Consider the following 13,558-nt stretch of genomic DNA (forward strand, 5'->3'; position numbering starts at 1 on the left):
CACACACACACACAGGGTATGGGAATGTAAAGGTTTATGGTATCGAGGGGGGTAAACTGTTGAGGCGAACACAGACGTTGGGAAGAACACAGCGTTTCAGCCGAATAACAACCTCTGCCTCCACACTGCAGCAACCAAACTAACACTGGAAGTCTTTCTGCCAGATACCGTCACCCTCACCACACGGCGGGACAACCGACAAAACAGCGGATAGCCGTGAAGACATCGCCGCTGCTCTGAGCCGAGCCACCCGCGGCCGAGCTTCCCTTACCTGTATCGGAGGGATGCCGCCCGGACCGTCCACTGTGTCGGGCGAGTTGTCGAATACTCGGTCCCTGTATAAAGACCACAGCCCGACGTTTGGGAGGAAAAGAAGAGCCGCTATGAGCAACCCGGCGAACTGCAGGAGCCTCTTCTCTTTCCGCCTCATCTCTCCGACTGAAAGCGTCTGAAGCAGCAGCGGCGGTAGAAACTAGCGAGTCCCGAACCCCCGCTTCGCCAAGCGGAGACAACTTTCACTCTGACTGGGGGGACGGACACCGGCGCTGTGACGCTGAACGGCTGCGAGCTCCGCCGCTAGAGGGGGCGAACCACTTCGCTACCAGACAGAGCGGGGGCGGGGAGGTGTGGGGGGGAGGGGGTTCAGCCAACACAAGACCCCTGTTTTTGGAAAGGATGTTTTAAATGGAATGTAATGACTCTGTAAAATCTGTTGAGTTCCCTTTACGCAATAACAGCCAGACGATTACACAGTAAAAATGGGAAAACAGTCAGAGCAGAGCGGAACTAAATTATCACCTAAACTCACAGGCCTACATGTCCTGCTGACAACTTCTGCTGCCTTCAAATGCACCTCGGAAATAAGATAAACACTGTTTTATATTGGCAAAAACACCTGTATATCCAATAATTCCACTCTGAAAAAAAGACATAATACATTTAGTTTAACATGCCAGCGTGCACATGAAAATCATTTGATGTTAATAGTTTTAAAATACTTGAAGATATTGTCTTGAATATGAATTAAGACTGGCATTTCCCTCAGGGAACTGAGATTATACAATAATATAATATTGTAAATCTTAATTTATATTCATAAAACAATGTCTTGTGTTCGGCTGACAATTTATGCTGCCTTCAAATGCACCTCGGAAATTACATAAACACTATTTTAGACTGGCAACCCCACCTGTGTCCATCCAGGTCATCTGCCTTGAAAACATGACAAAATAAACTGACATTTCATTTACCAGCATGCATATGAAAATCTCAATTTTTGTTTTTAATTTGAGATTATCTTAAACACACAGGCTAAAAAAAACCTGCAGTGCCTGCTGTCAGATCTAATTGGATGATTTTTCCTATCACTGGTAGTCTTACTTTTGCAAGGAAAGGCAGACTCCATTAATGATCCCATATATAATGAGTGGCTAAAGGGTATGGATGGTTTAAATGGAATGTAATGACTTCATAAGATCTACTGAGTTCCCTTTATTTAATAACAGCCAGTCAATTACACAGTAAAATGGGAAAAGAGTCAAAGAGAAACTAAAGTATCACCAAAAGTTACAGCAATATGTCTGACTGAAAACTTCTGCTGCCTTCAAATGCACCTCGGAAATAAATTAACACTGTTTTATATTGGCAAAATCACCTGTAGGCCTATATCCCATAAATACACCCTGAAAAAATGACAAAATACATTTAGTTTAACATGCCAGCATGCACATGACAATCACTAGATGTTTTTTGGGGGTTTTTTTAATTAAATTTGAGACCAAGATTATCATAAACATTTAAGGTAAACATTTAAGATGGACTTTCCCGCCGCTGTTAGACTTACTTTTGCACTAAAACTGTTCATAATTATGACAATTTAGTTTTTTTAATTTCTATTTAGGGTGTGGGGCAAACTTGTCATGACTTTGTGTTCAATGAGTGAATGGAGGGTATGAATTAAAGTCACTTTTTCATGTCATAAAACCTCCCACTCATCTATGAATGTTGAAATGTGACCTAATGTGTATAGATGACAAATTAAATGAAAAATCTGAATAAATGGATGTAAAAACATAAAAAACGTTTACATTCCAACAAGTCCTCCAAATCAAACGACAAAATACGTTGTTTGGCATTCCTCTGCAGAACTGACATCATTCCCTCATGCTCTGTGCTCCTCTTAACCTTATTTTTTATCTGCCTTGTTGGTTTTATTTTCTTTTGTAAAGCACTTTGTAACATTTTTTAACATTATTATTTGTCAGTGCCCTCCAAAACCATTACAAATCATAATTTGCTTCACAATTTCACAAAACAGTTGACAGACCTGACAGGCAGGTCACCTGACCTCACCCATATGAACACTTAAAGAGGTTTTCCTCACTGTAATCATCCCTCCTGTTCATACTGGCTAGTATAAGATCCCCTTCAAATGTGCTTTCAATGTAAGTGATGGAGGCCAAAATCCACATTGTGTCCATGCAGTCATTTTGTGCAAAATTGCATTTAAATGTTTATCTGAAGATGAGGCTTCAGCAGTCTGAGTAAGTCATATCAATTTTGATATAACCCTTTCTATTTGATAACTTTGGCACTAAAAACACTGTAATGTTGAAATATATCTACTTGATTTGACCAATTTGACGGCTGACGCTTCATATTAGCTTCAGATAAATTTTAAATACATTTTGGCACAGGGGGAGGACTGTGGATTTTGGCCCCTATCACTCACATTATAAGTGCGTTATGAAGTGATCTTCTAATGGTCAGTATGATTGAATGATTGATTACAGCAAGAAAAACCTGTTTCAGTGTTCCTTTGGGTACCTGACTATTGTTTTAAGACAGATTCGAAAAACTGTGAACCCGTCCTTTAAGTGTTTACTCTGTGGTGGTAATATTCCTTTACTTTAGGAAGTCGCCGTCATTACTTCAATCCCAGTCTGCGTTGTCTGAACTGCACTTTATCTGTCAGAGAAACAAAAGATATATTTTTAGCTTGAAAACAATATAAACATAGTATTATGCAGTTGTATAGTATTGAATCCTAATGTTTACTCTTTATGTGTTTAGGCACAAACAACAGAAAATGAACAATGATTTCCTGTATTAAAGTCTGACGTTTTGTGTACCCATCCGTCCACGCTGACCTCCTCTCTCTGTGGACTTTGTAACTTTATAACAACATCACACTACTTCCTACTTAAGGAAACTTCCTAAAAAGGGTGGAAATAGAGTTATTAAGAGTAGTAATAATAATTCCTACAACCACTTTGTCATTTGAATGTAAATATATATTGTTTTTGGACATTTTCTGAAACAAATAATGGTCTCTGTTTTTTGGGGGGATTATAGTCTCCTCCATGCAGGGCATGAGGGCTCACTCAGTGGTTTGATGAGTATAAAAATGTTATGAATCATATGTTATGATCTTCTTATTCAGCCTACTTGAACATCATTAGGATATTGTTGAGTAATATGTCCGACAGAGTGCTCTCCACCGCCATCATCCAAACACTAGATGAGGAAATATATTTTGGAAGAATGGTGTTCATCCCTCCATTATTTTTTCATTTAATTTGTCACCCATCTGTATGTTTATATAGCTTCACCCAGTAAGTAATTATACACTGAAAAAGCATGAGGGAATATGGACACAAGCTTGGTTGTAGGATTTGTAAACCTGGTCAAAATCTCAGGAATCTCAAGGCATATTGTGGTTGTCTATGAACATCTCTGTAAAATATTTAGATTTTTACTATATTTCATTCAGAAAAGCATGTTCTTGGTTAGTTAATGGAACTCAGTCTCTTAAATATGTTCTTTTATGTTGCTATGCTCTTAATCTTTCAGTTGTCTTTAAAATCTTCCGCCTGAAGTCTTCCTGAATCAGTGTGTGCAGTCGATTGCAAAAGTCTTTAATGCTTAAGCTGAGCTTCACTTTACATTTCAATGTGAATGCATGATGACAGATGCTGACGGTCGTGTGTTTGCCACTCAGAGGGGGAATAACTGATGTGACTTCTGCATGCACTGCTGTCACGTGAAAAACACTCCAAACACATACAGCTGTAATGTACAAAATCTGTTAGATAGTGCATGCTGGGGATACTGAGCTGATATCTCCTGCTTTTGTCTCCACATCTGGTTGATTTGTCGTCATTGTGAAACACACAAAGCCTTTGATTCGTTCAATACAGAACATGCTGATGGGAAATCATTTGAAAAATGTAAGTTTAAAGTTGCAATAAACTGAAAATCTCTTTAACCTTGCTGTATTCACATTTAACATGCAAGGCATTTCACTGGACATTGGACAAACTATGTAATGACAGACCACTACAAAAATATAATCATAAAATATAATAAAAATCAAATTGTCATCAAAGCTGTTGTACATCACACTGAAAAAGGTATTTACTGATCCAGCAGGGACCATCTGTTCCTTCAGGTTTCAGCCAGAGCCAGCGGTGGAGGATATGAAACCTGATTGTGTCTCTGATAGAAATCCACCACACCGAGTTTGTTAGCACAAAACTAAGCACACTTGTATATCTGTTGATGACTGGCTGTGAGCATGTGTGAACGTATGAATGATTCCTTCTTGGATGGACAAAAAATTTTGAATCAAGGAATGACAGAAGAAGGGCTGAACGATTAACTGTATTTCGATTTATATCACGATTTGAAAGAGTGCGGTATTCAAATAGCAAAGGCATACATTACCTACGTTTTACTTACAACAGCGTATTAGCAAGCTGTGTGAAAGTTGGTTTCACCAGCGACAAAGACAACAGCAAATTTACTCGGCTGCAGCTAATTAGCATCGACTCTGATTTGACCAAACAAAAAACAAACTCTCCCATTTTCTGGTTCATACGTTCTCTGTATGCTGGTTTTTCTATACTATTTACACCCTATCCTGTGGTTCAGGAGCAAGGTCATTAAAACTACACCTCTAAACACCTACTTTATGTAAGGGATGATACCTCACATGATGTATGTTATAAAGCAGAAAAAAATCTAATAACAAAAATGCCAGTGTTTCTTTTTCGAATGGATCCCACAGATCAGAGAGAACATCACAGTCCTCAGGAGGGCAATACTGCACTCACTCCATTGATTTGATGCACCTCTATCAACTACAGTATGTTTGAAGACAACATCAAAACGTTTAATGATATCTGCTTTTTTCACACATTTCTTTTTTTTTTTTTTTGTTTTCACATGAAGTCTGGAAATCGTACATGCTGACATGTATTTAATTTGATTTCCTACAACATCCCTCCTGACAACTAAAGCATGATTACCATTTTTATCATTAGGTAGGCAACTCAAAACACATTGTTATGGTGATGAACACACACACACACAAAAAGTATTTTAGCAGCCTAATCCCGACTATCATGTGATGCAGAATGTGAAGCCCAGTGTCTGATGTCAAAGTCATGTGCTTTGTACGCTCAAAAATCCAGCCAGCTGACTTAGACAAAAATAAATGAATTTTTCCAGTCGACATAATTCTCATCACATTTGGTGAAGCACATTAGTGGTATATGGATGTATTTTGTGGACAGTTTTGGATTAATGAACAACTGGAGACAATTTAGGTAAAATGAATATAAGAGAGGAAGAAGCACATCCATTGTAAATGAAGTTGAAAAGAGTACAGGGTGATCACAAAACTCCAAAGTACATTTTCCTCAGTATAACACATCACTGTTTGTATAACTTTTGTGGACATCCAGGAAATTAACAAGATTTTTTATGTTGTTTACTGAAGAAAAAACAGCACAGAATGAGAACAAGGTAAAAGAAATTCCAGTTCATATTGTATTCTGATGCCCCGGTCTATGCCTGCTGACTTTCTTTTCGTTTAGTGTTTGTTGCATTAGTATTATACCTGCTGCCTTCTAGCTCCACACCACTGCCGCTTCTATGTCTCCGCATGCCACCTGCAGAGTTATGGATTTAAAAAGTACTCGGCAGAAATCAATGCGAGTCGAAACAGAGTGTGGCTGACACAACAAAAGGTATCAAATGCATGAGCAGAAATGAAAATGTGAAAAATAACCTGTTCTGAGAGCGTTTAAAAAACCCCAAAAAAACCCAAAGAAAATGCTGGCAGAAAAACCTTGAGCACACAGTCACACAAATCATATCTGTAATGTGGAAAGATCAGTGAGGCCAGCATGAAGTAGATAAAGCATTTTCCCATTTGTATAAGAGAATCATAGGTAATGCTTGTGATCTGCTCGTAGAAATGTGTCTGACATGTTTTTTTACAGAAAAAAGTTCAGTTACCTTGTTAAAAATCTTTAAAATTACATCTAATCCTTCTCCCTTGATAAAAAATTCATAATCTATGAATACGCAAATGCAAAGTGTTCATTTCAAAAGTTTAACTGCTGGACACAAGATGTATCCTACTTGACTGAAAAGTAAGAAGATACAGTATGGTTAAAGAAAGAAAGAAAGAAAGAAAGAATGAACTGGTAAATAATTGCTCAGCTCTGCAACATGAGGTGTTAAAAGGATACAAGCTCACATTTTTTTGTTTTGATATGTCTCTTATTGGCACATAACCCCAGGTCTCCACTCAGGAAATGTGTTGTAATTGTACTAGATTATACATGAAAACATCTTTCCACAAATCATGGGCTTTTATTTACTTGACCCGGGCCATACAGTCAGAGCATTGTCTGCTGAAATGGATTGATGCTTGCTAATTGTTTATCAGAACAGATTTGATGCCAGAATGAACACAACTAATGGGTTTCAGCACACAACAGTCAATCATTGGTCTGCCACCAGGGGAATAAAAGCATGCCTACAGGATATTCTGCTTTGACACTGTGCAAATTACCTTGATTTCTTTCTGACCTCTTTCAAATCCACAGTGAGCCTGTGACACGAGCAGGAGGAGTTATAGAGTGAACGGCTGCTCGATCAACGCAAATCCCCGCCACATTCAGAGGTTGCAGGGTTCATCCATAATTCATGTGGGAAGACACTGAACAGATTGAATTGTCACAACTCAGGCTGGTAGAGGTGAGGAGAACGAGAGAGGAATGAGCTGTTCTCTCGCTATGTGAGCATCCTGAGCAGGAATAGAAGGGCAGGATTAGTGCAGAGAGCAATTTCAACACATCCTGGGCTCGTGTCCACTCTGTTAATGTGGCTAATCTTTGTCCACAACGACCCTGCTACATGTCTGCATGACAAACACAAGTATTAATGCATGCCAAGAGCTCCAACTGTCTGGTTTATGATACCACGATTAGGGAAGGAGTCCATTAGAATTTAGTGAAATTATGTATTCAGGAGCTTAAGATTTAAAAAAAAAACAAACAAAGAAAAAAAGAGCATTTATATTACTTGGTCAGGATAGAAAATGTACTGCTTGGAGATCTCAGGGCTGGTTTGGGCATCACATTAATTCAAAATACCAGGGACCAAGTGTATGCGCAGTGCTTATTCATAAAAATAATGCGCGTTAGACATGGGATGGATGTCAAAACTTAAGTAAATTAATAAATTATCAAGGTGGTCTTGAACCGTGTTCTCTGCTGATTTCTAACTTGCTGCCAACAAACTTACTAACCAACCACCTGCCCGTCCTCCTCCTATATAGGAAAGATCAACTCATATAGATCACATGTGAACTACGTCACTTTAGAAATGTTGAGATGATATGTATTTTGGAAATGTTGATATAATACGTTCTGTTGACATTTTGATATGATACGTATTGTTGAAATGTTAATATGCTACATTTCTCAGCTTCCATTGTGATGTCACAAATCCTGCTCATAGGCCCACCCTTTAAAATTGGATTTTCAGAGAGCACAGAGAAGCAGATGAGAGTGGAAAACTGTAGGAACAAGAAGAAAAACATATTTTTTGAGTGGAGGGGGACTTTAAAATAGCTAAAGGTGGAGCTACTGAAGTGAGAGTCATAAAAAGAAGGAGAGAGGGAGTCTAAAACACTAAGTACCAGATAAGGGAATACTTCAATGACTTAACTTAAAATGTCCAACAATGCACACCTGCTTCACTCTCGCTCCCGTCTGTCCCACTCTGTCTGATGGTCATTTGGGAGGAACAACGTCGCTTCACGGAGCCTGGGGAACGCTGCCCAGCCTGCGGTTCCTCTGCCGTAAAACTAACATACAAAGCAAAACTATTAACCAGCAAAAGATAATAACTCAAAATACATGCAAATGATGGAGTACAATACAGTAAAAGACAGTACCATTGTCATCAACATGTTCATTGTGTAACTCATCACAAGCAAAACTTTCCAGCCACCCGTCAAACATAAATATTTCATATTTTCAGTCATCAGGCATCATAACGGCAAAACAGTTGGGAACAGTTGAATCTTGAAATTCAATAATCTGAACAAAAGTTCCAAAAAATAAATAAATTAACAAACTAGTGAGATCCCAGATTCTCTAAAATGAATGAAATAGTTGAAACTGCGCTGGGTTTTTATACCAAAATGCTGCATAAAAATGTTGTGTTCCTGCTGGAAGGGGACACCATTTACTGCAGGTCAGGGTCTTCTGGTGGTGAGGACTACTCAAAATATTATTATGCTAATAGAAAGGCATGAGAAAAATGGGGAGAAATTACAAAAAATAATGAACCCTAAACATATTAAATTGTAAGATTTATTTATTTTTTTCCAATGTACGCTTTGATCTGTTTTAAAAGAAAATAAAACGAATGAGAAAAAATAATTTTCTGGAAAAATGATTTGATTAAGTTCTTGACCTTCATAGAGCTTCCAGTTTTCATGTGACTTTTACAGTCCTCAGCATCTGCTCATAATCCCATTACAGTCCTACGGCTATCCCTGAAGGCTTGTACTTGGTATGCGGAAAGACTGTGCAACTGTGAGTGTGTGTGTGCATGAACCTCCATTATCCAGACTCCCAGATGCTGCTCACCTGCCCATTAAGCCCATATGATCCTATAAACACTGATACACGTGAAATGCCAATCTGACTAATGGAAGTTTTGCTCACTGTGAGTGACTGAACATGTGTTACATGTTTCATTTTGATCTGTGAGGTGAGGACTCTCCTTTCTCCTGCCGTGAAACCAATCAATGTTAGCTCCATGATCGACAGCTGCACTGCAGTAAAATGTAAAGTGTGTTACTGACAGAGCATGTTAAGTATGTTCCTGAAGGACCAACTACTGAGGCTGAATGTCTTTGTTGGAATCTTAAGGCTTCACAGCAACACAGACTGTGCAGAGGAAAATGGAAAAACTCAACATTTCAACTTCACTATGGAGGAGAAATCCATTGGGTTGTTGTTAACCTCAGTTTTTCTACTTATAACTAGGCATGGCTACACATTATTTAGAGAGATCTCTAAAAAAAGAAAAATCTCAAACATTAGACAATAATTATGTTTTATGTCACAGTTATTTTGCTGTGTTCATGTGCTGGTGAAAAGTCAACATCTGGGGACTCAAAGCCAGCTGCTTAAAGGTCCATACAGTGATTTTACTTTTCAGAGGTGTTGCTCATAGTAATGAACCTACAGAGAATTATCAGCTCCCCTCAGCTTTATAGAGCTATATAATAAGTTTCAGCTCATTGTTTAGTTCTCTGGCTCCAACTTTACTGATTTGGTTCACTCTCAGCACTCTCATAGCGTAATTTTGCCCGTAGCATGCAGCTGTTTTCAGAGAAAAAGCTTTAAAAAACAATTTAACACCACCTGCTCAGCACCGCAGGTCACGTAGACACACAGACGTTTTACGTAGACACGTTATTACGTGTCTACGTTATTACGTAGACACGTAATAATGTTTTATTATCTGATTCACAGCTTTGTTCTCACCAGCGGTGCTTGCTCTTTCGGTCCATGATGGGCTGCCAAAGAGCTTTGCATTTATGGGCTATATGTGACATATTATATATGTACAGTGTATTGGAAAATGAAAACTAGCAGATAAACACTGAGTAGACATGAATATTGTAGAAAAAAAGTTTGTGGGAATTTGCTCATCTCTTCATTTAAAGGGTTAAAATCACAGATGATGGACTGTCCTTGAATACATCACTATGGACTCTGCAGTATCACAAGAGCATAAAGTCACACCAGTGAAAAATAAAGAAAACTAAATGTTTCTAAAACAACTTTTATGTCCCTGCACTTTGGTTTTCACATTGTACTGAAATGAACCAAATCCAATGGCTGTCTGGAAGGTAGATCAATCTGAAAATCAAGCTGAAATTAAAACAGTTTGTGGTAATGTAAGGCGTACAGTGGTGTGAAAAAGTGTTTGCCCCCTTCCTGATTTCTTATTTTTTTGGATGTTTGTCACACTTAAATGTTTCAGATCATCAAACAAGTTTAAATATTAGTCAAAGATAACACAAGTAAACACAAAATGCAGTTTTTAAATGAAGGTTTTTATTATTAAGGGAGAAAAAAAATCTAAACCTACATGGCCCTGTGTGAAAAAGTGTTTGCCCCCCCCTGTTAAAACATAACTTAACTGTGGTTTAACACACCTGAGTTCAATTTCTCTAGCCACACCCAGGCCTGATTACTGCCACACCTGTTCTCAATCAAGAAATCACTTGAATAGGACCTGCCTGACAAAGTGAAGTAGACCAAAAGATCCTCAAAAGCTAGACATCATGCCGAGATCCAAAGAAATTCAGTAACAAATGAGAAAGAAAGTAATTAAGATCTATCAGTCTGAGAAAGTTTTTAAAGCCATTTCTGAAGCTTTGGGACTCCAGCGAACCACAGTGAGAGCCATTATTCACAAATGGTGAAAACATGGAACAGTGGTGAGCCTTCCCAGGAGTGGCCGGCTGACCAAAATTACCCCAGGAGCGCAGCGACAACTCATCCAAGAGGTCACAAAAGACCCCACAACAACATCTAAAGAACTGCAGGCCTCACTTGCCTCAGTTAAGGTCAGTGTTCATGACTCCACCATAAGAAAGAGACTGGGCAAAAATGGCCTGGATGGTAGAGTTCCAAGATGAAAACCACTGCTGAGCAAAAAGAACATTAAGGCTCGTCTTATTTTTGCCAGAAAACATCTTGATGATCCTCAAGACTTTTGGGAAAATACTGGACTGACGAGACAAAAGTTGAACTTTTTGGAAGGTCTGTGTCCCATTACATCTGGCGTAAAAGTAACACAGCGTTTCAGAAATGTGGCATGGCCTTAAAGGCGGTTCATGCTCGAAACCCCTATGTGGCTGAATTACAACAATTCTGCAAATATGAGTGGGCCAAAATTCCTCCACAGCGCTGTAAAAGAGTCACTGCAGATTATCGCAAATGCTTGATTGCAGTTGTTGCTGCTAAGGGTGGCCCAAACAGTTATTAGGTTTGGGGGGCAATCACTTTGTCACACAGGGCCATGTAGGTTTGGATTTTGTTTTCCCTTAATAATAAAAACCTTCATTTTAAAAACTGCATTTTGTGTTTACTTGTGTTGTCTTTGTCTTATATTTAAATTTGTTTGATCTGAAACATTTTAGGTGTGACAAACATGCAAAAAAAAAAAAAAAAAATCAGGAGGGGGGGGGGCACACACTTTTTCACACCACTGTATGTGATTTATTGATCTGCTTAAAACATGCAAAACCACCAGTCTTTATCTTGAATATACAGATATTAAGTCACAGTAGACTTATTGGATGCTCAAAGACAGTTTGTTCTTCCTTGCTGTATAGTTGCAAATAACACCTGTGGTCTTCAGTCAGACAATTTAAACCTCCCACATGCTCTGCAGCCACCTGTTCATTAAGCCCATATAATCTGCTAGATATTGATTCAATAAAAAGACCACAGTAGAAGTGCCTGATTAGATTGGAACATCTGCTCCATATGGCCGGCTTGGCATGTGCACTGTCCTCAGCCCGCACAGTCAGACTGTAACACAGCAGTTGCCAGTGAAGGTGGCAATGCAGATTTATTGGTGGCATCTGGAGAACCTGTTATTTGATGGCTTGATTCAGTGTGATCTGTGTTGGGGTTTATGGGCTGGAGAGCTCTGGAGAAATTACAGTTTGATAAGACTTCTGAGTGCATTTGTCAAATGTAGTAACAAAAATTAATCCATCTGAATTTCATCACCGTTCTGTCAATTTCTTAAAAAAAGAAGCAGCAGTTTACACAAACAGGAACTCTGGTATTTAAAGGAACAGCCCAACATTTTGGAAACTATTTGCCATCCTAACCAAAGTCAGATGAGAGTGAGATATCACTATTGAGACATCATATTCATTCTGTGCGTTCACAGCTGACGTTGTTGGTTGATATTGATCTTCACATCTGATGCTGAGTTTGATGACAAAATAAAAACATTTTTTTTTAAATAATTCAGTGTTCCTTTAAACAGGCAGCTGGACAGTGGGTGTGAGGATCAGCAGGTGAAGTGAGACTATACAGCAACCCACAGTTGTGAAGACTTGAGATCACCTCCAAAAAACAGTTTGTGCTATTCTGTGATTTTTAAAAAGCAACAACAATGAACTAATGACTACATTTAAATAACACCTTTCAATAGAAATTAAGATATCATAGCATATCCTGACCATTCATCATTTTTGACCCAGCTCAAGTATCCCTGTATAATTAGTCCCCATACCGAGTTTTCAACCACAAATGTATTTTGTATTAATAAATGGGTGACTCATCCTTCATTAAAGGCCCGGTCAAATGGAAGTTAGAGCATCTTTAGATTATGTACTGTGAAGTATTTCCCAGTGAAACGGAATATTTGAGTGGTGTACAGTTACAAGAGGGATTTAAATTTTGAGCCAGTTTTAAGTACCATATGGAGCTACAGAGGACTGTTGGCTCCACACACACCTCCTCACCTGTTGTTAGAGCAGGAGGACAATGAAGGAGAGATGAATAAATCATTGTTTTGGAAATGAAAACTAAGTTTTTGCCCACTGACATCCAAACACACATCTCTTCCTATCACTCTCCATATTGTTCTGTTAGCTACTATGGCCCACAAACGGTGATATGATACGTGGCTAGCTACTCGCCCTAATTCACATTTGATTGGAAGAATTTTTGTAAACACCCGAGGGAAGGATGAGTCATCAAATATTTGAAATCGTTTTACAGGAAGAGAAAAGACAGGGATTTTGATATAAAAATACTCTGATACTGATTTTTTGACATATATTTGGAATATAACAAGAGATAAATGAACAATTAACACAGGGACATGGGATAAAACTGGGAAAATGTTTATTTCATTTCATGGGGCCTTTAATGTTTCAGAGAGCAGAGAGAATGTTTTCTTTAGGCTTGACGCTATTTGTTTATAGAGAAAATACCGAAAACAGACAGAATTATTACTATGAACTTTTCATTATAACCATTAAAACCATCAATCAACACCGCTTGCAAACTGCATGCTCTCCTTTTGTTGTCAGTTGTACAGAATCAATTCTGCACTGAGTGTATTCATCATAAAACAAAACAACAAACTGGTTTGCAAATTTCAAAACAAACAAAACTGCAAAAAACATTACTTTTACAGTCCTTTT

General features: G+C 38.4%; 1 protein-coding gene across 1 annotated transcript in view; it reads right to left on the bottom strand.

Annotated features, from left to right (window-relative positions):
• Positions 1-1,236, bottom strand: part of LOC137196071 (polypeptide N-acetylgalactosaminyltransferase 10-like) — a 106,375-nt gene extending 105,139 nt beyond the window's left edge. Inside the window, exon 1 of the mRNA XM_067608879.1 lies at positions 272-1,236. Coding sequence (XP_067464980.1) covers positions 272-430 — 159 coding nt within the window. The 5' untranslated portion in view covers positions 431-1,236. The remainder of the gene's footprint in view (positions 1-271) is intronic.
• Between the last annotated feature and the right edge of the window lie 12,322 nt (positions 1,237-13,558).

The sequence above is a fragment of the Thunnus thynnus genome, chromosome 13 (assembly GCF_963924715.1).
Source record: "Thunnus thynnus chromosome 13, fThuThy2.1, whole genome shotgun sequence".
Taxonomy (NCBI): Eukaryota; Metazoa; Chordata; class Actinopteri; order Scombriformes; family Scombridae; genus Thunnus; species Thunnus thynnus.